At 40.8% G+C, this 23791-nt stretch overlaps 2 protein-coding genes across 2 annotated transcripts in view; one reads left to right on the top strand and one right to left on the bottom strand.

Annotated features, from left to right (window-relative positions):
* Nucleotides 1-2971, top strand: part of CMTM3 (CKLF like MARVEL transmembrane domain containing 3) — a 46243-nt gene extending 43272 nt beyond the window's left edge. The window contains exon 5 of the mRNA XM_063437662.1: nucleotides 1688-2971. Within this exon, the coding sequence (XP_063293732.1) occupies nucleotides 1688-1716 (29 nt within the window). The 3' untranslated portion in view covers nucleotides 1717-2971. The remainder of the gene's footprint in view (nucleotides 1-1687) is intronic.
* Nucleotides 2972-11030: 8059 nt separating this feature from the next.
* Nucleotides 11031-23791, bottom strand: part of CMTM4 (CKLF like MARVEL transmembrane domain containing 4) — a 33731-nt gene continuing 20970 nt past the window's right edge. The window contains exons 3-4 of the mRNA XM_063437697.1: nucleotides 14305-14403; nucleotides 11031-11773 (exon numbers count right to left, since the gene is read on the bottom strand). Of these exons, the coding sequence (XP_063293767.1) occupies nucleotides 11603-11773; nucleotides 14305-14403 (270 nt within the window). The 3' untranslated portion in view covers nucleotides 11031-11602. The remainder of the gene's footprint in view (nucleotides 11774-14304; nucleotides 14404-23791) is intronic.

Here is a 23791-nt window from a genome sequence, read left to right as displayed (position 1 = left end):
AGCATCATTGGAAATGGTTTTCACAAACCTGTGTAATACCAACACCAGCTATTGATAGCACAGGCTCTCCCCGACTAGCAGCCACGGGAGGACGTGACTCATACTGTTTTTACTTATGATTTGGTATTTTCTCCAAGTCTTGTGATGTTCACGTGCTTACTGTTTGAACCATAGTGAAAGTTGTTCAGGTCTCAGGGGTTAGAAGCAAAAAAAAGAAACAAAGACCATGGACCACATTTTGGACGTAAAAACCCAAGGGCAGAGTACAGAATATTTGATAGAGTCCTAACCTCAACATCTGAGGAAAGGGATTTAGGGGTGATTATTTCTGATGACTTAAAGGTAGGCAGACAATGTAATAGAGCAGCAATAAATGCTAGCAGAATGCTTGGTTGTATAGGGAGAGGTATTAGCAGTAGAAAGAGGGAAGTGTTCATGCCATTGTACAGAACACTGGTGAGACCTCACTTGGAGTATTGTACACAGTACTGGAGACCATATCTCCAGAAGGATATTGATACCTTAGAGAGAGTTCAAAGAAGGGCTACTAAACTGGTTCATGGATTGCAGGATAAACTTACCAGTAAAGGTTAAAGGAACTTAACACGTATAGCTTGGAGGAAAGACGAGACAGGGGGGATATGATAGAAACATTTAAATACATAAAGGGAATCAACACAGTAAAGGAGGAGACTATATTTAAAAGAAGAAAAACTACCACAACAAAATTAAAGGCTAACTATAGTGTCAGGAAAACAAACCTTTTCCTGACACTGTCATCCTTCAGCAGCTTACCTTAATCCAGCGCCGGGCTCCCTCGGTCCTGGTGATGTAACTGTTCCTTAAATTATTTTATATACTTGATTAAAAATCCACATGAAGTTTTATTGGGGGGGCGTTTGAGATCAAGCATTAGAAAGATTATTCTTGTATTTAAAGCGACAATCCAGCGTGGAATTCATCCTGATTTTTAATCCATAAAAAATATACTCTTAAAGTTCCTACATTTGCCAGGGTTTCAGCTTTTGCATTGTGCTTGGTCCAGACCAGGAAATGGCTCTTACCTTATCCCATAACCTCTAGCCTACAACAGGTTAAAGAGGTATTATATAAGCCCTTACAACCATATCATCATGCAGGGTGAAATGAATGGATACCTGAGCTGATACCCATAGCACTGTGGCTACGATCAGCTTTACTATCGGCTCTTTTCACAGTTAACCTATTAGCGGTGTCAGACAACAGTGCAAGGTCCATCCATGTAAACTGTGATAGAACCGGTCAGGGGGACAGAATTGGTACATCACACACACTGTACTAATAGAATGGATGGGCAGAGGGTGATGTACATCTTTTTCTATTGACTTAGAGTATCGAAGGGGCGGTCTCATAGCTGTCGTTACACGTGTGTCCAGATGGGCCAAGACAGTGGGCCTAATTATAAAGTTGTTATGGTGCTCTGAGTGTCTCTTTAATCCACTCTCAATCATGTAATTTACAAGTTGACGTGTTGCAGCTCAAAGATGTTACTAAACTGACACAATGCACGTGTGAACAAGTTTGTGTATCTCTACCCACTTAATAAATGCAGGAGTTCACAAATCTCTTGAATGCCATTATTTTAATTTTTTTTTTCAATCTCAGAACCACTAAACATGTCACATTTTATCGACCCTCTCCCTTTTAGATGAAGAATATGATTCAGACTCTGATTAAACAAGAGGCTCTGAGAATCCTCCCTGCCCTCGGAGACTGGATATTGTACCCTGCAGTGAGGACAACGTCCCTTGTAGCTTGTTCCCCTGGACATCGGTGGCCTTGGCAGAAAAACTCGCAGCTTGTGCAAATTCATAGTAAGCTGTTCTCTTTGGTGGACATTTTAAAAACCTATTTGGTTACTTGACCACGTGAGGCCTGAGACCCAAAAGGGATATGTGGACACATTCTGCAAATTCTGAGACTTTCCATGTGACTTCCATACCCAGCCCCAATAACTCAAAGCCCAGCAAGAGGGTGATTTTACTTCTAAACGTGCCTTAGGAGCCCTCGGTCTGTTTTATTAATCGACGTGGGTCAGTAACATTACCACAGATGTATTGAAGCCTAAGCTAAACATGAATGGGTTAATGTTAATTTACACCACTTAAATGTTATTGCAATGTAAATTTTATATATAAAAGTTTCTTTAAAAAAAAAAAAAATAATAATAATAATAATTTAAAATGCATGGCCCTGCAAGTGTAGAGGTAGATATCACAGTGCCCTCTAGTGGCAGTTTACATATACTGTTCATTTTGATAACTGGGGCTTACAGTTCCAGATTTTCAAAAATAAACTAATCCACTAGTGACTGTTACAGATGTAAATCCACAATTGCCAATAAATGGTACTGCTGTGCGGATCGCAAACCCCATCCTCAGCTGGCTGAATGGGAATGGCAGTCCATATTAGGCTTGCTGTCAATGGCAGCCTATCCTAGGTTTGACTGACGCACAAGACTGGATGTGCACAGCTGATATTTAACAATAAAAGACTGAAGGGTGACCCAGGGGTGAAGGGGTGACGTAACGTAATGACGTAAGCCCTGGCGCACCCTACAGTCTTGTATTGTTGTTTGTCCTTATTGGGTTTTTAGAAGAGACTTGCCCATTTAAGTGTGCTGCCTCCCCGTCCTCTGACTTAGCGCTATTCCACTCTTTTTGTTTACAGCTGATATTTACTCTGTTTCTTTCCAAAAAAAAGTGTGTAAGGATTTAAAATTGTGCTAATCGGATGACCTGTGTTTGAAGCGGCAGTCGTTCGGAAAGCAATCATATCACTATAAATATTATCCCTCTAATGAGGACAAGAGTGCCAGGCTACAGCGATAAGTCAACAGCGGCCACTTGACCCAGTGTGAAACATTCTGTGCCAATCCATGCCATGCCATCTGTAAAATGGAACTCTCCACATGGGATTATACACAAATATGTTTATAGAATGTTATTTAAAGTGAATTTTAAATCGCTGGTTAAAATAGCTCAACTAAAAACATTTTGAAATTAATTTTTTTCTTCCAGTTAATATTAAAGCCTAAAATTTGAAATTCACAATCTGTAGTGGTTATTGTAAGTAGTCAAATAGTTTTAGGATAATTTTGTTTCTTTTTCTTGCGTCTGCTGCAGCCCTAAGCTCTCGGCTCTGAGCTAAACCCAGCAGTGCTTGGCTTAGCTCATTGGCTGAGAGCATTCGGCTTCTGGTTAAAAGTGGCGGGGAGCAGCACCTGGCAGACTTGAGGTAAAAACACTTTTCTAAAATAGTTTCACTACCTAAAATGCGTAGGGCAATCCTGACACCATAGCTTTTAGTAGTTATGGTGTTGGGTTCTTTTAACATCGCACCCTTTTTAGGATATTTTTACAAAAAAAAAAATTCATATTAGGGATATTATAGAACAAATGCTGTCGTTTTTGTATTCCCCTTTTTAAAGAGGAAATATGGTAATACTAATCAAATTTGAGACTATGCTGCACACTTGTTGCCAAGCAACTTAACTAAATTGCAGTGAATTCAAAATGGAATTACAAAATGTAGACAAAATGCTGATTTGGAAAAAATCCAAACTGCTATAGTCACAATTTTTGTAGCCAAATTTTGGGAATTAGTCTTTCAATTCAGTTTGTAGTGAATAACATATCTTTGGAGGTGGCAAAACGTGAAATCCTTAAAATGTATTAAATTTTCTATGTTTTACTGTGAAAGGAATTATCACATTTTGCTTTATCTACGTTCACTTGAAAATGTATTAACTTTTTAGTGATCAATGTACTTATTAATAGTTTTGAATAAAATACAGTGCACAAAGCTTTATGGTATCCATTTATTAAACAAGATACACTTGGAAACTGTAGATACTGATAAATTCATTAGCAGTTCGTGTGGGGTACAAAAATACAGGTTTTTCATTTTTTTTTTAAACCACTGATAAGTTCAAAAACAGTTAAACAAAGTGCCATCAGACATTGAGAGAAATGTGTAGCATAAAACATCAAAAGACACACAGACAGAACTACAAGGACACTTGACAAAACCCACCTCTCGTGAGCATGGTTTGAATTTTATATTAATGTTAGTACACCGTTGGTCAGGGAATTCTTTCAATCAATTGTTTAAACATTACATTGCCATCCGGCCCTCCTGATTTCCAGAATAGGCCTTTACCTTCACTACAAGAATAAACGTGCGGTTAGAACATTTAGTGTCCGTATACTGTGAAACTGTATTGTGAAAGACGTTTTTAAACCATAGATTGCGGCAACAATTACACAGTGTATTTTAGCACCTGCTCCGTAACCCACAAGTGCACAAACTATTAGATTACCAAGATCATGATATAGTAATTAAGAGTTCAAATCACATTTATTTAAGTAAACCAAAAGTGCAGTAATTCCCAATCAAAGAAAAAAAAATATATACAGTATATACACACACATTTTTAAGGAACATATAACTTCCAATGGAATTAAAACTACTTAGTGATAACTGTATATCTAACATCACCATGGAGACCAACACGCACAGAATGGGCAAGATTTAGCAAAGAGTCGTGTTCTGTAAAATAGTGCAAAATACTAAGGAAACATGTGGACCCAGCAGTCACATTCCATTGTTTTTACATTATCACAACACTTTTCAGACCACGACACTTTTATAAATCTTCCCCACTCATGTCGAAGACTTGTCTTTGCCCCAGAACCTCCTATTTGCCTTAATAAATATTCCTATAGCTTAATTTCTTAACCCCTTAAGGACCAAACTTCTGGAATAAAAGGGAATCATGACATGTCACACATGTCATGTGTCCTTAAGGGGTTAAACCCCGATTTATAGTGAATTGAAATCCAAATGATAGAATTCAGGCACAATAGCCAAACTTTGACTCTAGCCGAATGGCTCCAGATTAGATGTTTTAGCCTCAGTTTTGCCAGCTAAGTTTTAAGTCCTACAATTCAGGGTTTAGTGGAAAAAAAAACAAGTTGTGACACAAAAGTAGGGGCCGTCTATTTCCTTCGAACTCACACAAGCAAAATCAAAAGCATATTGATCACAAAAGTAATTATCACTTTGCTGTCTGTACAGGCTGTAACCAGCACCCGGCAGTCCAGAGTGACTTATTTTAGTGCCCAGTCTGTATATTCATGCAGTGACCTCTCACTAAACATGTGCGCTTAAAATGCCATCAACATTTATTGAAGGAACACTCCAAGCACCATAACCACTACAGCTCTCCTGAGTTTACTGCCTAACAGCATTGGCTGATTGCTCTCAGCAAACTAGCTAAGCCCCATACTGCAGGGCTTAGCTCAGAAAAAACGTCCAGTTTTTCCTTCGAGAGTATAGTGGAGGCAGGGGTTGGCGGTCAGAGGACCACATATAAAATGTTAAACCATTCTAAGGCAGTTTGACTACTTACAATAGGAGGGCCCCCTGGCACCATAACCACTACAGCAAGCTAGCAAGCTGTAGTGGTTATGGTGCCTGGAGTGTTCTTTTAATATGGAAAATAGAACAGACTGATTAATAAAAAAAAAACTTTCAATTCATCAAACTGCAAAACAAAAGTATTACTTCGTACTCTTATACAGGTTCGGAATAATATTACCTGTAAACAGTCAGGAATAACAGCACTAAGACCAAGAATTGTGTGGAATTCCACGAGGAAACAAACTTTTAGGTTCAAATAACCAAATTGGGGAAAAATACAGGCTTTGCTATTTTGGGCTAAGATTGTATGAATTACTGGCCGTTGTTTTGGGCCCTTACTAGTCACAGGTGTTTGTAGTGTTGGGTTTATTCACTAAAAAAAATAGACATTGTTTTCCTATTTTGGTTTTCTCATATGTTCAATTTCTTGGTGAATACGTTAATCATTCTATGCATTACTCAGACTGTCATGAGAAATAAAAAAACAATCGATATTTGTAATCCTTTTGGCTAACACAAAGTGCAGATTCCTTGGATGGTATAAAAAGATTTCTATTTTTTTAGGACAGATTCCCATCAGCATGTGAGGGTAGGTTCCCTAAATGAGGTCTATTTTTTCATTCCATAAGGACAAAAGGCATTTTTGCTGACATCGCAATCTGGTGTCTAAGGCATCATGCCAGGAAGAATTGGTGTACATATACAATGCTGGAAGCTCTGCTGTCATTAAGGACGACACTCTTTTAGGATAGGACCCTAAAAGGTTTAGTCTCAGTATGGAAAAATTCAGCATTGTAATTATTTTAAAGATGAAATGTTTCTGAAAAGGCAATATAGCAAAGATGATGAGAACCAGCCTTCTGAATGAGTGAGAAGGTCTATTGATGATCTCCCATAAATCAGGTTTTATCATGTACACGCAAGAAAAGTTTAAAGATGGTGCAGGTCCTAGTACCTTCATCTGCCAGAACTGAAGGTTGGAAGATGGCAGTCCAAGGAATTAGAGAGTTTAAGGTCAATATAGCTCCCTTTCCCAAAATTCCCCAAATGCCACCATTTAAGCAGATATGTCATTTGGGTAGGTCTTTGCAAATAGGCGACAAAGATGTCTCTGAACATATGGCAGACACACCTTAATGACTTGAATGTTACGATGGGTTGTAAATCATAATTTCTTAACATTTCACCATAGGCACTGTAAGTATTTCAACTACTTAAATTGGTTATACTACTGAAGTCCTCCGGCACAGTGCCTCCATTCAGTGTTAAACAATGAGACTTTTTTTTTTTTTAAACCAAATAACCTCCCACAGCTCCTTCATTCTGTAGGTATGACTAAGGCAGAGAGTAATACTGCCTTCTAGCCATATGAAAGGAACAAAAACATGTATTCCTGACCCTATAGAGTTAAATACACCATTTAGCCCCCCCCAAATACAGCAAAATCTTACTTATATTCCAGGCTGCTGCTGCTGGCTCTGCCCCTGATCTGTCTCCTTGGCTGACATAAATCAGAAGTGGTGGTCTGAGCCAATCATAATGCTTTCACATAGGAAAGCATTGGATTGGCTGGGACTGTCAAGGAGGTAGATCAGGGGCAGAGCCAGCACAAGTTAAACACAGCCCTGGCCAATCAGCATCTCCTCCTAGAGATTAATTGAATCAATGCATCTCTATGAGCAAAGTTCAGTGTCTGCATGCAGAGGGTGAAGACACGGAGTGGCAGTCACACTGTGCAGCACCTCTAGCAGCCATATGAGGAATCCCTAGGCTGTAATGTAAACACTGCATTTTCTCTGAAAAGACTGTTTACAGCAAAAAGCCTGAAAGGAATTATTCTACTCCCCAAAACAAATACATTAAGCTGTAGTAGTTCTGGTGACTATAGTCTCCCTTTAAGCAATGGACAGCTGTGATAGGCTGAAAAGTCAGCCGACACTCTCCGCTATCCAAAGATGCACAGTAGATGGGCTGCTGGGGACTCTCGTTTAGCATTGAAACATTACAAATGGTTTCACACCGAATGGAAGCAAGGCACCAGGAGACTCCAGACACTAACCACTTCAGTAAGATGAAGTGCCTACAATGTCCCTTTTATGGGGTTAAATAAATTCCTGAAAAAATGAGTTATGCACTTTTTTTAACAATATTTTTTATATACAAAATATCAACAGTATGAACAGTCAGATTTCAATTGCACCTCAAAACAACTGGTATTAGCAATAAAACATGCACGCAAACACACACAAAAAAAAGAAAGTTAACTGCAGAAAGAAACAATATTTAGGTAAATACTTGGCCTTTGATTGACCGGACGCAGATTGATACAAAAAGGCACACAAGGTGGAACAAGTTACAAGTTTTATCTGATTACTATAAAAATAGGATGTATGGAATGAATAGAGAAAGTGTGTAAGACAACATCAGACACATTTCAACAATAAGTGAATGTCACTTTCAACTGGAATACACAAAAAGAGAAAGATCAGACGGCTCTCACACTTCTGTATTATTAGCGCCAGTTCAAACCCAGCGAAGTAATGCATTAATCTCACTAACATGTGAATGCTCGGGAATTGGAAGAATTTTTACATTTTAGACCGCTGTAGCCAAACTGAAAATCAATCTCTAATTCAGCGGTTTTAAACTGACTATTTTGTCAGACGTTTCTAGACAGTTTGCACTTTAGTGAGTGAATAACATAATCAGGTACTTTTAAAAGCCCAATGGCTGGTGACCTCTAGCTGGGCTACTGTGACCAACTCAGTTACTGTCTAAACCTATAACAATCCAGACTGGGCATTTAGAAATACACAATAGTTGTGTTTAATATATATATATATATATATACCAACAACCTACCTCTAATAAAAATGTACCAAGAAGAATTAAAAATAAATAAAAATTAAATAACTGGAAAATACCGTTCTCGTACATCAAACACATTCGATTGTGTATAGGCTTTAGTAATTATAGATGGCCTAATTTGTTTTAATGTTCTACGACGTCTTTTTGAAGGAATGTTAAAAATATATCTATATATGTGTTAACAAATATGATTAAAGGAACACTATAGAGTCCCTCTGCCCTGCACCACATTCCACCCCCAACAAATATGGGTTAAAATCACACCCAATTCCTGCAAGGAGTCTCTGCCTCCTCCAACATCATCGTGAAGGGGACCCAGATGTGCCCTGTGGCGAGCGCCGAGCGTGTATTAGGCCTATGGGTTTTGCAAAATTCTGGTCATCCTGGTGCAAAGCGCGAGGACATCCAGCATTGTTTCACAGAATACAAAACAGAGATAGAAGATGGCGCTAAAAATATTAAAATATCATCTATGAAACCAGTGCAGCATACAAAGAAACCACCAAAGTGTATAGTCACTATATAACACTTGCATACAAAGATAAAACAACAGGAGATATGGTGATTGCGCACACGGTAAATTATATCCTTGGATAGAATGAGATCCCTAGGTTCTGCAAATATAAGAAACCATCATAGGGTAATACATCTCAAAATAAATACAAAATTATAAAACTTGGAAAAGTGATCGGTCACGTGATCGGAGCCGCACCACGTGACCGGAGCCAGCCAAAACCGGAAGTGCTAACACACAGCTAGACGGCAAAGATGCGCGGCCATCTGTGGAAGGTCTTAGTACCTCCATAGATTAAATTAACATGGTGGACATCTTGGAGGAGGCAAATTAATCCCTATTGCTGCCAGAAACACTCCATATATGGAAAAGAGGACGGACTCCACAGCTGTTAATGTTTGTAATGTAATTATATTTATTATGTATGCTATATAAGAATGTTGTGGTACTGTTTTATGTTATGCACCTGAGGAAGACCTTCTGTATTAGGTCGAAACGCGTTGTGCTTTATTCCTGTTTTTATTTTAATAAAAGTATTTACTTTTTATTTATTTGGTAACCTGGTTCCTGATTTTTGTATAAGAGAAGACCCCAGACATTTTCTAAGGGACCTATACATCCAAATCTACACCAGAGTGATAAATCTGCTTTTAAAGTTTAGAGACAACTCAGAAAGGCTCTAAATATTGTGAGTTTTTATTGTAAGTTTTATAATTTTGTATTTATTACCCTATGATTGTTTCACAGAGCCAAGCTCCATAAAAACAGCGGGAAACACATCTGGTAGACACTTGCAGTGTAAGATGAAGTGGTCTTGGTGCCTATAGTGTCCCTTTAAGTAAAAACGTGAACTTGATGGGAAAAGCATTATTTGTTTCAACCTAACAAACTATAGAACATTTAGCTAACATGAAATAATCAAACTTTAGTCCAATAAAGAATTATGGGTACCATGTAAAAGATACAACTGGAGTGGTCTTTACCCTTGAATAATTTTAGTCTCAATAGTATTACTATTGCGCAAAAAAAACAATTAAAAATTAAAAATAGAAATTGTAGCTCAGCCAGATTCAACACACTCTTTACTTGTCCGGTTAGTGAGCCACGGACGTTATCCCGTTTGTGACCACAAAATATCTGAAGAGAGGAAGGACTTGGCCACTAATCTACTAATGATTGCAATATATAAATTGCAGGATTGCCATAGAAGAAATGAAAAATATATATATCAATCTATCTCACCTGTGGACAAACTGCAACATGATGCCGACTTATGTCAACAGTCAGCACTTAAGTTCTTCGTAACTACAGCCAGGCTTATCAGTAATGTCATGGCAGACAGTATATTACTGGGGTACAGAAGGTAGGACTTAAGTGACCTTTCATGCCGAATCTAAATATACAACAGTTTACTAAACAGAATTTAAAGGAACACTATAGTCACCTAAACAACTTTAGCTTAATGAAGCAGTTTTAGTGTATAGATCATGATTCTCAGGTTTCACTGCTCAATTCACTGCCATTTAGGAGTTAAATCACTTTGTTTCTGTTTATGCAGCCCTAGTCACACCTCCCCTGGCTATGATTGACAGAGCCTGCATGAAAAAAAACTGGTTTCACTTTCAATCAGATGTAATTTACCTTACACAAGTTTATCTCTTTCTCTGTAAATTGAACTTCAATTACATACAGGAGTCTCTTTCAGGGTCTAGCAAGCTATTAACATAGCAGGGGATAAAAAAAAAAAAAAAATCTGAATTAAACAGAACTTGCAATAAAGGAAGGATACACTTTAGATGACTCTTTACAGTAAGTGATTAGGGAGGCTGTGCAAGTCACATGCAGAGAGGTGTGACTAGAGTTCATAAACAAAGTGATTTAACTCCTAAATGGCAGAGAATTGAGCAGTGAGGCTGCTTCATTAAGCTAAAGTTTTTTGGGGGACTATAGTGTCCCTTTAAAGCAGGCAGACTATTAAATCCGTCAACAAAACAGTTGTTGTACAGTTTAGGCAGAATAATAGCTAAAGGTAATGTACTGTGAATACAGTCAGCGATGCAATGTATTGCCAAGACCAACGCTCCTTAATGATTAAAACATTACATTTAAACTTTATAAACAGTCAGATGAATATTAAAAATATGAATTAAATAAATTAAGCATACCAAACTGTGACATGTTTTAAACCCTTTTGAGGGTTTTTTTTTCCCTTCAGAACAATAAACATAACATGGTTTTGGGTTTACAGTAAAACTTAATTTGAGCTAAAACATTACTTAAAAAAAGATCACTGGGGAGGGGGGAGGGGGGGAGAAGTGAAGAAAATAGGGTTAGAGTCATCTTCCTTAACCTTCATATTGTAAAAATAAGTGAATAATATATATAAAAAAAAAATCCTTCATAGAATAAGTACAGCACAAAATTTAAGAAATAAATACAATTCCAAAATTATCATGAGCAGATGGCGGTGATAATGGATTGTACCCCTCTTTTGCAGGCAGAAAATAATCTGTTGATACAGTAATATTCATGTAGGAGAAAAAAAATACAAATAAAAAGCCACCCCACAATGGAATGGTAAAAATCAGATTAATCTGTGTTTAGTCTGACACATTCGCTGCAGTCTGTAAAAACTGTGCTGTGCGGCAAAAGTCTATCGAGTACCACCAAATACTTCCTTCTTCGCCTTTTAAAAATTGGACTGCCGTCTACATTGAACGGAGTCGCCGTCTTGCTTCTACGCAAAGCCCAGGCTGCTCAAGCATCGAGACGTTGAATCTCAGGGCGACAGTCCGCATCACGAGACTCGCTGCGAGCCCGCATGTAGTCATTCGTTTGGCGCATGTTCTGCGACCTGCCGAACTTCCACTTTCGGAGTGCCAGATAAGTGTTCACGGAATATGCGAGAGTGGCTAAAAAGCCGAATATCTGCAGAGATAGAGATGCAAAACAGGTAGTCAAAAATCAGACTTTATTATTGGATACACATGGTTATTAATAAAGTGGGAATTGGTGAGGATTCAAAGGGAATTTCAAATTTTAGACAAAACAGCTTAATTAAGAACTTTGGCCTCAAATATGAATCTCCATTTGAATTCCCAACAATTCAATTTTTAATGATTAATGGACATTTTTTGGAAGACAAGAGAGTTACACATATATAATGAATTTAAAAACCAAAATGCCTTATTCCGCATGTATTGTTAGAGCTTTGGTTACTGGGACACACTAACATCCACTAGATGGCAGCAGAGTCAGCAGTACCAAGACCTCACAAATCCAGCTGTTTTGATAAAAATATTTTTGGGTGGGCAGCTGTTGCCAAACATAAGAGCCACACACTCCATTAACCAATTGGGCGCTGAAAGCACAATTGTTGACTCTAGAAATTCACAGGATTACAATATGTTAAGTACAGGACAAGCCTTTACAGTAGGATTATTACTAAGCGCATGTGTAAAGCGTTGTGAACATTTAAAAGGCACGCTTTGTTACGGTGGTCTGGGGAAGAAATGTTAAGTCCACAGTCAAATAAATGAATAAATAAACCTTGACTATGGTAGTTGAATTTGAGTACGATGTCTTTAATAAAATACTCTTGTATCTAATTTCGTTAAACCTGTGGTTCCCGAAGCAGTTCTCAAGGCACGCCAACAGTCCAGTATCGAGGAATTTTGCAATTCTGTTCCAATATGGACACTGATAAAACCTGGACCATTGGTACACCTGCAGGACCGGACTAGGAACCACCGAATTAGAATCACAAACATGCCGTGTACTATCACTTTAAAACCACCCTGTGACAAATTCTCTGTGACTGACCCCTTCAAAAGGGACATCTGTTAGCACGGCAGGAAGCAATGTGTTACCCATTATGATATTTAAAGAGGTAAGTCGTTAAACAAGACTACAGACAATATGCAGTCTATGTGTCAGAGGAAGTAGAAACTCAGAAATCCCATCCCCAGTCTACTAAAACTATGGGAATTTGTCAGCACAAATCTAGATGAACTCAGACTATCTTCTACCAAAAGGTTAATCTCGTGGAGTATTATTATTGGTATTTGTATAGCGCCAGCTTATTCCGCAGCGCTTTACAATAAAAGGGGAATTTATCAAATGAGACAATAACTAAATGTAACGGGAACAATAGGTAGGTGAGGACCCTGCTCAAACGAGCTTACAGTCTAGAGGGTAAAAAAAAAAAAAAAAACACAATAGGAAGGGTATTGAGAGAGACGGCAAATAGATATTATTATTATTATTTGATGCTTTAGTGCAGCCGTTTCAGTGCCAAGATAAATTAGCATTAGTTTAATTCCTAAGCTATTTTTTTTATTGTCCCAGAATTCAGAACCTACCTTTATCCTCATCACCTGAAACTTAACTTTCTAAACCGCTCTCTAATAACCCCCATCATAAATCTCTTACATCTTAGCCATACCCAAGAGTTAACAAGCAGAAGTAAAAATATTTCAATTCACTAAAACCTGGATTAAACTTGATGCAAAAACAAAGTTTAAAACAGCTGCAACTATAATGTTAAAAAAAAAAAAAAAATGAGTTAATTCACAGAACAAACTATTCTGAATTCCTGGATTCCATCACGTGAGAATACATGTGGACACTTGCATAACACAGTCCTGACTAATATAAATGCCAGCTACTGCAGTTTTTTAATTTAAAATAAACACCCCCTTTGAAATGGAAACCATTTAAAGAAGAACTGTCCTTTCTCTGGAAGTAACCATTCCTCGCTCCACCAAGACAATATAGACTCTCTAAGCTCTTACTGGAGTGAGGAGTGCTAGGGAGGTAAATCGAATCTTTATTACAGACCCCGTACGCACGTCTTGGTAAGGCGACAGCATAGGTTAATGATGAAGTCATGCATGTTCAGACATTACGGTCATGGTGCTGCAAGCAGTCATGTGATCTCCACCACTGTTTTATTAAACGTGTCATATCTTACCATCCCTCCTTGTCACCGGAGCACATCAGCTTTTAAACTAGTCGACCAAATTAGTTTGATGGTAGAAATATGGCAAACAGGCCAACAAGGGCTTCCCCAGTAAGTAAAGCCTTCTGGGAAAAGAGATTGTTTCGCTTTCATTAAAATATGAATAAATGTAAATTATTCACACTTTTGGTAAAAAAAAAATTAAAAAAAAAAAAAAAAAAAAGAGGAAAAGCAGCCTTATTGAGATTCAGATTTTTCCCCCCACACTGTTCATTTGTCACTTTAACAAAATGTCAAATTCCTACAAGAAAGATCTCATTCCCCCAGCTGCTCGTTCTATCTGCGAGTAATGGAATTATTTGGATCTGAAATAGCATGTCCGTTACTTGCACAGACAGTAGGGCATTACTCTTGGTCTCAATACAAGGGTTAAAATATGATCCCACCCCGAATCCTCATCATTGGGGGAAAAACAAGTTTACAGAGTAAGTGATCTTACCGCCGCAGAAATTTCCGCCCCAGATTTGTGGTTGAGAGAGGCCAAAATTACAGAGGCGATGAAGAAAAACAGAGCGCTTATCCCGGTGTTCAGCAAATCCTAAAAAAAGAAACAAATAATGAACATGGAAAATGAAATAAACAGAAAGCAAGAAAAAGCATGTGTTGACTCACATAGCACGTTAGCACGGTTTAAAAGGTTTATTAGGAATCTTGCAATAAACTGTACGACAGAGGGAAGGCTACTCTGGATCTCGAGCTGCCTTGCTCCTTTTATCATATGATCACCACCAACATTTTAACCCTTTAACTAACAGTGATCATCACAACAATCTATTCTCCAAAGATCCTATATAAAAACAGGCCATCCCTGGGGCAGGGCTGAAATGGGTACCCAGCCTCACAGACCGCATGGGCCCTCTGCCCTCCCTCCCTCTCCCCCCCCCCCCCCATCCCCCCCAACATAGCACTAACAGGTGCTTGTCACCTTTTTCGATAAACTCAAAATAGGTCCCACCCTCTTTTTACTTTCCCCTCTTTCTATCCCTCTCTCTCTTTTCTTTCTCCGTTTACTAGCCCAGTCCAGGAGAAGGGACTGGTCGACGTTGTTAGATATCTGACACAGAAAGTAGCTGGTGTACAATATAGGGGGTATCTGCTGGTGCCTCTGAGTAACAGCGGATGCTCCACCCTTATGCTATGAGATGCTTTATGGTTCTGTGAAGTTATCACTGCGTACTTAAACGCATGTCTGGTATTCTGGCAATGTCAATCTTATTGTCAAAACCCCTTGACGACTGCCCAAATGGTACTTACTTGTGTAGAATGTGCATTGTTCAAAGACATGATACTTTTTCCTTTTTCTAATGTGTTATATTGTATTGCACTATAACTGACTTTTGCACAAGTCATGCAGCTACTGTTATGTTTGCTGACTGTGTCAAGATGAAAAAATAAAGAATTCAAAACAGGCCATCCCATTCGTTCTGGCAGCAGAACGGCTGTGCGTTCCAATCAGGAGTAAGGTCTTGCCGGGGCCAGACTGTGACAATGTCTTGGAACGCCAGTGGTCTTGAAGAGGTAAATTTTATGAACAAATTCTCCCTCTAGCCTCTTGTATCTTAAAGAGGTTTATGGAAGAGTGTAGATCTTTATATTTTGAGTATATTTAAATACTGTTTGGTTGGCAACTATTTGCAGAATGCAAAGGATAAATACATGCCTGAGAGTTAAAGGGACACTATAGTCACCAAAACAACTTTAGCTTAAAGGACCACTCTAGGCACCCAGACCACTTCAGCTTAATGAAGTGGTCTGGGTGCCAGGTCCAGCTAGCTTTTACCCTTTTTTTTTATAAACATAGCAGTTTCAGAGAAACTGCTATGTTTATTCTGAGGGTTAAGCCAGCCTCCAGAGCCTCTAGTGGCTGTCTCACTGACAGCCGCTAGAGGCGCTTGCGTGCTTCTCACTGTGAAAATCACAGTGAGAGCACGCAAGCGTCCATAGGAAAGCATTATGAATGCTTTCCTATGCGACCGGCTGAATGCGAGCGCGGCTCCTGCCGCGCATGCGCATTCAGCCGATGACGTCGCGAGGAAGAAGAGGAGGAGGAGTAGAGCTCCCCGCCCGGCGCTGGAGAAAGAGGTAAGTTTAACCCCTTCCTCCCCCCAGAGCCCGGCGGGAGTGGGTCCCTGAGGGTGGGGGCACCCTCAGGGCACTCTAGTGCCAGGAAAACGAGTATGTTTTCCTGGCACTAGAGTGGTCCTTTAATAAAGCGTTTGTGTGTGTATAGGTCATGCCTCTGAAGTCTCACTGCTCAATTTACTGCCATTGAGGAGTCATTTTTGTTTATGCAATTCTAGCAATACCTCCCCTGGCTGTGACTGACACAGCCCGCATGATAAAGTGGTTTCCTTTTCAATCACATGTTAACCTACTTTAAAAGTTGTATCTCCTGCTCTGTAAATTACACTTTAAAAGGGACACTCCAGGCACCCAGACCACTTCCTTGTCCACAGCACAGAAAACCTGTGCTGGTGCGTCGCTGGACGTCCTCACGCTGTGTGAGGACCTCCAGCGTCGCTCATTTCCCCATAGGAAAGCATTGAAAAGCATTTTCAATGCTTTCCTACGGGGAGCTCTAATGCGCATGCGCGGCATTGCCGCACATGCGCATTAGGTCTCCCAGGCCGGTGGGCGGTATCAGTCTCCCCCACTGGCCGACGTAATACAGAGGAGGAGTGGCGGCGGAGGAAGAAGCAGCAACGTGGGACATCGGCGCTGCCTCTGATAAGTTACGGAAGGGGTTTTCACCCCTTCAGAAACTAGGGATTGGGGGGTGGGAGGGAGAGGGGACCTGCAGTGCCAGGAAAACAGATTGTTTTTCTGGCACTGGAGTTTCCCTTTATTTAAAGTTATTTAATGAAGGTATTTTGTTACTTGCAAGATGATTTCATAAGTCTCCAAAAAAAGTTTTATCCAATGACGTCTGGAAGGAAATCTCTTATTGACCCCCGTGGCTGCATTGTTTGATTTCTTTAATAAAGATCGGACAAAGCTAAAAAGGAAGCGTCATTACGCTATGCGGCCTATATAAGTAGACATTGCTTTATGGCCCTTTCATGACAGGTGATCTGGCTGAGCAGGCATTCCACAAACACAAAAAATGAGCTAACCACAGGTAAACATTTAGACTAAAAGAGGAAATCTGGAAAAAACGAGTTTGAGAATTTACCCAGCTCGACTACTTTGGTCTAAATTTTGCAATGACCTCAGCATTTCTCCAGTCTAGTTAATAAACCCTCTGCAGAGTAAAAACGCCTCTTATCTAATAAAATATAGGAACAAAGTATATTACACCTTCCACCATTTCATTATATGGAGGGTTTATTCTCTAAACAATGGATTACGGGAATTTTCAATGAAATCTGGGAGTTTCTTGTGGCTTCATTCATAAAGCTAAATATCTGCAGTAAAGTGATAAACGAAAAAAAGGAAATGCATGTGGACATACAGGGGATACTCGAAAAATTAGAAAATCGTGCAAAAGTTCATTTATTTCAGTAATGCAACGTAAAAGGGGAAAACCAATATATGAGATAGACGCATTATTACATGCAAAGCAAGATAGTTCAAGCCGTGGTTTGTCATAAGTGCGATGATTATGGCTTACAGCTCATGAAAACCCCAAATCCACAATCTCAGTAAATTAGAATATTACATGCAATCAATAAAACAAGGAGTGTACATAGAACAATATCGGATCTCTGAAAAGTATAAGCATGGAGGGGCAGAGCTAAGCAATCAAGCTGAACAGTCGCATGGCACATGAGCTCCTGCAACTTCAGGCCCAAACTTACCAAATTTACCTGTTTGGCATCACCTAATCTGCAATCTATCAGCCTACCGGGTCACCCCATACCGGGACAACATAATGGGGCGCAAAACAAAGAAGCCCAAGCCGGATAAACCGAGACAGGGCCCAAACATAGCTGAACTCCTAATACAAACGCAGGGAGCGCCCGGGCCCAAAATGTCCGCTTACCCGGAGACCTTCTCTAAACTTTCAGACGACTTCTCCTCGGGAGAAGAGGCTGCAGATCTCTCTCCGGAGTCAACACCAAGGCCAGCGGCCCAGAGGGCTGACACCTCACCTGTGACGACGTCGATTCTGAAATCACCGCTTGCCGATCTTCAACGTACCCTCCAAACAGACGTTGCGTCCCTCCAGGCCGACATCCACGGCTTAACAGGGAGAATCGGAGCCCTGGAGACGGAGTCCACTGACCAAGCTTCCCAAATAGCTGCACTGCAACAAGAGGTACAAGGCCTCAAAAGCCAAAATGAGGGGCATAAGCGCCGGTTCACGGCACTCGAGGACGCAAGACGGGCCAATAAGTTAAAAATCCGGGGCATCCCAGAGGACACCCCGGTGGCTGAACTGCCACACATGTTGAGGCGCCTGTTAACGGTCCTGCTACCGCGGCGACAAGCCAAGACAGTGCAGCTGGACGGCTTCTTTCGAGCACCGAAACCAGCTAAGGCACTAACCACGACACCCCGAGATCTCATCATAAGATTCCAGCATCACAAAGACAAGATGGCGGTCGTGGCAGCGACCAGGGAAAGTACACCTTACCAGTTCGAAACAATGGATCTCTCCTTCTACGCAGACCTTACTAGGGGCACACTTGCCTGGCGAAGATCGCTCAAGCCATTCACCACGCTGCTGAGACAGAACGAGCTTTATGGCTCCAAAGGGGAGAAACCAAGCATACAGTAAGCATCCTCGCAGAAGCAGCGGCTCTGTTACATACCCTGGGCCTGCCGAGAGACTCTCTACACCCCGCTGCGGTCCGAATCACTGCTACCTCGACACACCAATGGAACCCTGATCAGGTGACACCCTTCGTCCCACGTGGACCGAACCGGGATCAATCTGAAGCTGCAGCAACCTGAACCTGGCAGGCGTGAGCCATCACCTTAAGGACACTCCGCTAATCCACAAGTTATTCTAATTTACCAGTTTTAAACATTACCCTATTATTGTTTTGACATTACCATGACGAGCTACCTTACTCACAACTCATCTGACTAGATGGCCTGTAGGCCATGACTCACTACCCCCCTCCCCCCCCCCCCGCCTGACAGAATCTAAGCAAGGAATATGCAACCTACCTGACATAGCCAGGCGTAATATGAAGCAAGGCATAGCGCGACATGACCTCCCATTATAGGGATCTTGTCACTAGAACGCATCACATAACACTGTACTGCCCAGAATACATTATGCACACCTAACGAACCAAACACGGGCTTACCTGCATGTACATCAGGCATACTGCGTATCCCACCCATGATTTTCCTAGCCAGTGCACACCAGGGATGATAGGCTTTTACAAAACACTGGGCACATACTCCTAGCTATAGGTACTACTCTGTATAACTCGACCAAAACTATAAAAATGTGCAAGACATGACAGGCCATACATTTGTTATTGCATTTTATTGAATGTTTTAACTCTTGGTAGGACTCGCTGTTGTGGCTGTGCGAACTTCTGTGTTACAATATGCACAACCAAAATAAAGAATAAAAAAAAAAAAGGATAAAAAAAAAAGAAAAGTATAAGCATAAGCAGTACAGGACTCAGTACTTGGTTTGGGCCCCTTTTGCAGCAATTACTGCCTCAATGCAGCGTGGCATGGAAGCTATCAGCCTGTGGCACTGCTGAGGTGTTCTGGAAGACCAGGATGCTTCAATAGCGGCCTTCAGCTCTTCTGCATTGTTCAGTCTCATGTCTCATCTTTCTCTTGGCAATGCCCCATAGATTCTCTATGGGGTTCAGGTCAGGCGAGTTTGCTGGCCAATCAAGCACAGTAATCCCACGGTCATTGAAATAGGCTTTGGTGCTTTAGGCAGTGTGCTGCTGAAAAATAAGGTCAGCATCCCCATAAAGCTCGCCTGCGGAAGGAAGCATGAAGTGCTCCAAAATCTCTGCGTTGACCCTGGACTTAATGAAGCACAGTGGACCAACACCAGCAGATGACATGGCTTCCCAAATCAACACAGACTGTGGAAACTTCACACTGGACGTCAATTATCTTGCAGTGTGTGCCTCTCCATTCTTCCTCCATACTCTGGGTCCTTGGTTTCCAAATGAGATGCAAAAGTTGCTCTCATCAGAAAAGAGGACGTTGTACCACTGAGCAACAGACCAGGTCTGTTTTTCTTTAGCCCAGGTAAGACGCTTCTGACGTTGTTTGTTGTTCAGGAGCGGCTTGACAAGAGAAATACGACATCTGAAGCCCATGTCCAGGATCCGTCTGTGTGTGGTGGCTCTTGATGCACTGACTCCAACCTCAGTCCACTCCTTGTGAAAGTCCCCAACACATTTGAATTGCCTTTTCCGGACAATCCTCTCCAGGCTGCGGTCATCCCTGCTGCATGTTCACCTTTTTCTTCCACACTTTTCCCTTCCACATAACGTTCTATTAATGTGCTTTAATACAGCACTTTGGGAACAACTTCCTTCGCACTTACCTTTTTGAGGCTTTCCCTCCTTATGGAGGGTGTCAATGATGGTTTTCTGCATAACTGTCAGGTCAGCAGTCTTCCCCATGATTGTGATTCCTACTGAACCAGACTGAGAGACCATTTAAAGGCTCAGAAACCCTTTGCAGGTGTTATGGCTTACTTAGCTGATAGGAGTGGGACACTGTGAGCCTAGAATATTGCACCTTTTCACAATATTCTAATTTACGGAGATTGTGGATTTGGGGTTTTCATGAGCTGTAAGCCATAATCATCGCACTTATGACAAATCGCGGCTCGAACTATCTTGCTTTGCATGTAATGCATCTAATATATTAGTTTCCCCTTTTACGTTGCATTACTGAAATAAATGAACTTTTGCACAATATTTAAATTTTTTGAGTATCACCTGTATGTTTAATAAACTAGAAAGACACTAGGGCTTAACCCATTATCTTATATAAGTCTCCAAACAGAAAAAAAAAAAAAAAAAATTTTTTTTACAAAGGGCACTCAAAAAAAATAAAAATAAAAACAATCACTATGTCTCACTGTAGTGGTTAATATTCTGGTTTAAAGAGTATTTTGGTGCAGTCCCAAGTTTTGGGTCATAATAAACTTTACCAAAAAATAATACCCTTGCCTGCCGCTCTGATAATGCTTTAAGGGAACCCTCTCAGGAATAATGTCACATAATCTTAATAAAGTGATTTTGGGACATAGGTGCTGCTGCAAACTCTCAAATGTAAACAGTGCCATTTCTGGGAAACAGACCATTAACATTTAGCAAGTTCCAGGCCTATGAGCTGTCAGAAATAAAGTCACTAGGGGCTTCTTTTTTTTTTTTTTTTTTTTTTTTTAAATAAAGTGAGAATTCAAAATTAAATATCAATTTCATGGGGGTAATAAGCTAAACCCCCAGGCTGAAAAAGGATTGCAGGAATTGCCATTTTAGAACAGTTGGGCACATTATGGTCACCAGAACACCTACAGCTTAATGTAGTTGTTCTGGTGAGTATAATGGATCCCTTCAGGCATTTTCATGTAAACACTGCCTTTTCAGAGAAAAGTCCCCTAGGGACACCTCCAAGTGGCCACTCCTCAGATGGTCACTGGAGGGACTTCCTGGGGCAGTGCTGCACAGTAAGCAGCCCTGCCATTCAGCGTCCCCACGTTCTGCATGAAGACGCTGAATGTTCCTCATAGAGATGCATTGATTCAATGCATCTCTATGAGGAGGTCCTGTTTGGCCAAAATGGCATTTGGCCCCGCCCCCGTGCAGATTATATACAATAATAATTGGCTAAAAATCAGCCATTTTGATGATGTCACAAAGGGGGCGGGGCCAGTGCTGGCAGACCCGCGGCGCTGGAAATAAGGAGAGATTTAAAATTTTATAGGGGGGCTAAGGGGGTGGGGCGTAAGTCACCTAAATGGTGGGTTTAACATTATAGGGTCAGGAATACATGTTTGTGTTCCTGACCCTATAGTGATCCTTTAAAAGTTATATTATGGATAAAATGTTGATCTTAAATAGACAGAATTAATGGTGGTAAATTTAAAAGATGGTTAAAGGGACACCATCTCATTGAAGTGATCTGCGTGCAGTGTCCTTGTCCCCTTAACAATGCAATGTAAAACATTACAGTTTACAATAGAGGGTTAAGACTGCCTCTAGTGGCAGTCTACCAGCGCTTCCCGCGGTTTCACAGAATTTAACTCTGTGAAACAACACTTGACGTCCTCATGCAGTGCATGAGATCATCCAATGTCTTTTAAATTCCCATAGGAATGTAATGAGTCAATGCTTTCCCATGGGAAAGGCCTAAGGCACGTGCAGTGCTCGCCATGCATGCACATTAGGCCCCCCCACCTCGCAATGACATCGCAGGAGGCGGAGACTGAGCCAGCGCCGATGGATATTGGCACAGGAATAAGGCAAAATAAAAAGAAAGGGCGTTTGTTTTTTTTAAAGCCCCTTTCATTGCCGCCAGTATAGAGGTGGAGGTAGAGGGACACTATAGGAATACTGCTTTGTATTTCTAACACTATAGTGTTCCTTTACCTTTGTGCTAGTGTGTGAGAAAGCACACAATCACCCTGCTCTCCTGCTGTTACAGCACAGCTGGGAAACGTGGCACTGCAGGGTCTCTAGAATTACAACTCACATGATGTAAAATCAGACCTTTGGGTCAGTCAGGCATGTTTATAGCTTATGTGTCCTCCTGCAGACAACATTCAGAGCACAAACAGTCCTCGCAGTAAAACATCTAAATAAAAATCCCACATCACAGGCTGTGGGCATTTTATTTTCAGCTGACAATGAGATTCCGAGACAAGTCAGCAGAACTTCAGGGGCGGCCAAACATGTGCGATTTTAGATTTTTGTCTGTGAGCTTTAGCTGTTTTCTAACTGTAGGAGAGAGCCGTGAATGCCACAAAACACCCCAAACGGTTGCTAAAATAGAAACCTCGGCACATGTGTAGTGTGATCATGTACTGATATGGAGGTCAGATGTAATGTACCGGACGGTGTGCACAGCTGGAATCCACTCTCTAATGAAATACAACGATACAGGAGAATTCTACCGACACAGATGAGCATCAGGGAGTAAATTCATTTCACATGTGTGAATATGTGTTTGTGTAGGTCTGAATATGTATGTAGTGTTTGTGATTCACTAGTTATAAATGTAGGTTTGTTCTGAGTGAATAACTAATTATGTATCTGGGAGTGAAATCGTTGATATTGGTGTGAACGTGTGAGAGTATGGCTAAATAAAGGGACAGAAACACTATTTTTTTAGTTGATAAAACGGCTTGCAAAAGCTGCAGATCTCGTGTCTGCAGCCTTTGCAATCCCTCTCTGTGAAGAAATTACCCTTTTATTCTTTATTTCTTCGTTTTCCCTTCGGTAGATGGAACTACCGAGCAAAGACCACCCCCTGGCTCATTTAACTTCAAAGCCTGCGTCAATTAAACCCTCTACGTGTGCGGCCAGCGTTCGTACTACCGAACGCCACGTGGCTGAGAAAACCGCGGCAATCTTTTTTCAGATGAACAAAGGCAGCGGGACTTGGTCGTTGAGTGTCTGGAACTAAAATCGGACACTCGACTTCCCGAACACCGGTCTCAAACACATGAACGCTGGATCTATATGTACCGATTAGCTAGAAGAGCGCTATTCGGTATGGTTGTGCATACGAATGAGGGGAACAATCGCTGCTAGGAGCCAGGGGAATCCATTCGGTACTTTTATTCGTTTTTCTCCCTTTTTTGAAGTGACCGGCAAAACCACCCAAACTTGTGGAACTATTTTGGGCAGCCCACCCACGGTGAACCGGTCACAGAGGACTTCCATAGTTTTTGAGAACCCCTGAACCGATCTGTATGAAATTTGAATATGTTGGTCACCCAGATCGGGGCTATCAGGGGACATATTATTTGTGGGGATACC

The sequence above is a fragment of the Pelobates fuscus genome, chromosome 12 (assembly GCF_036172605.1).
Source record: "Pelobates fuscus isolate aPelFus1 chromosome 12, aPelFus1.pri, whole genome shotgun sequence".
Lineage (NCBI taxonomy): Eukaryota > Metazoa > Chordata > Amphibia > Anura > Pelobatidae > Pelobates > Pelobates fuscus.
Note: the sequence above shows the minus strand (reverse complement) of the source record. Positions and strands in the feature narration are given on the sequence as shown.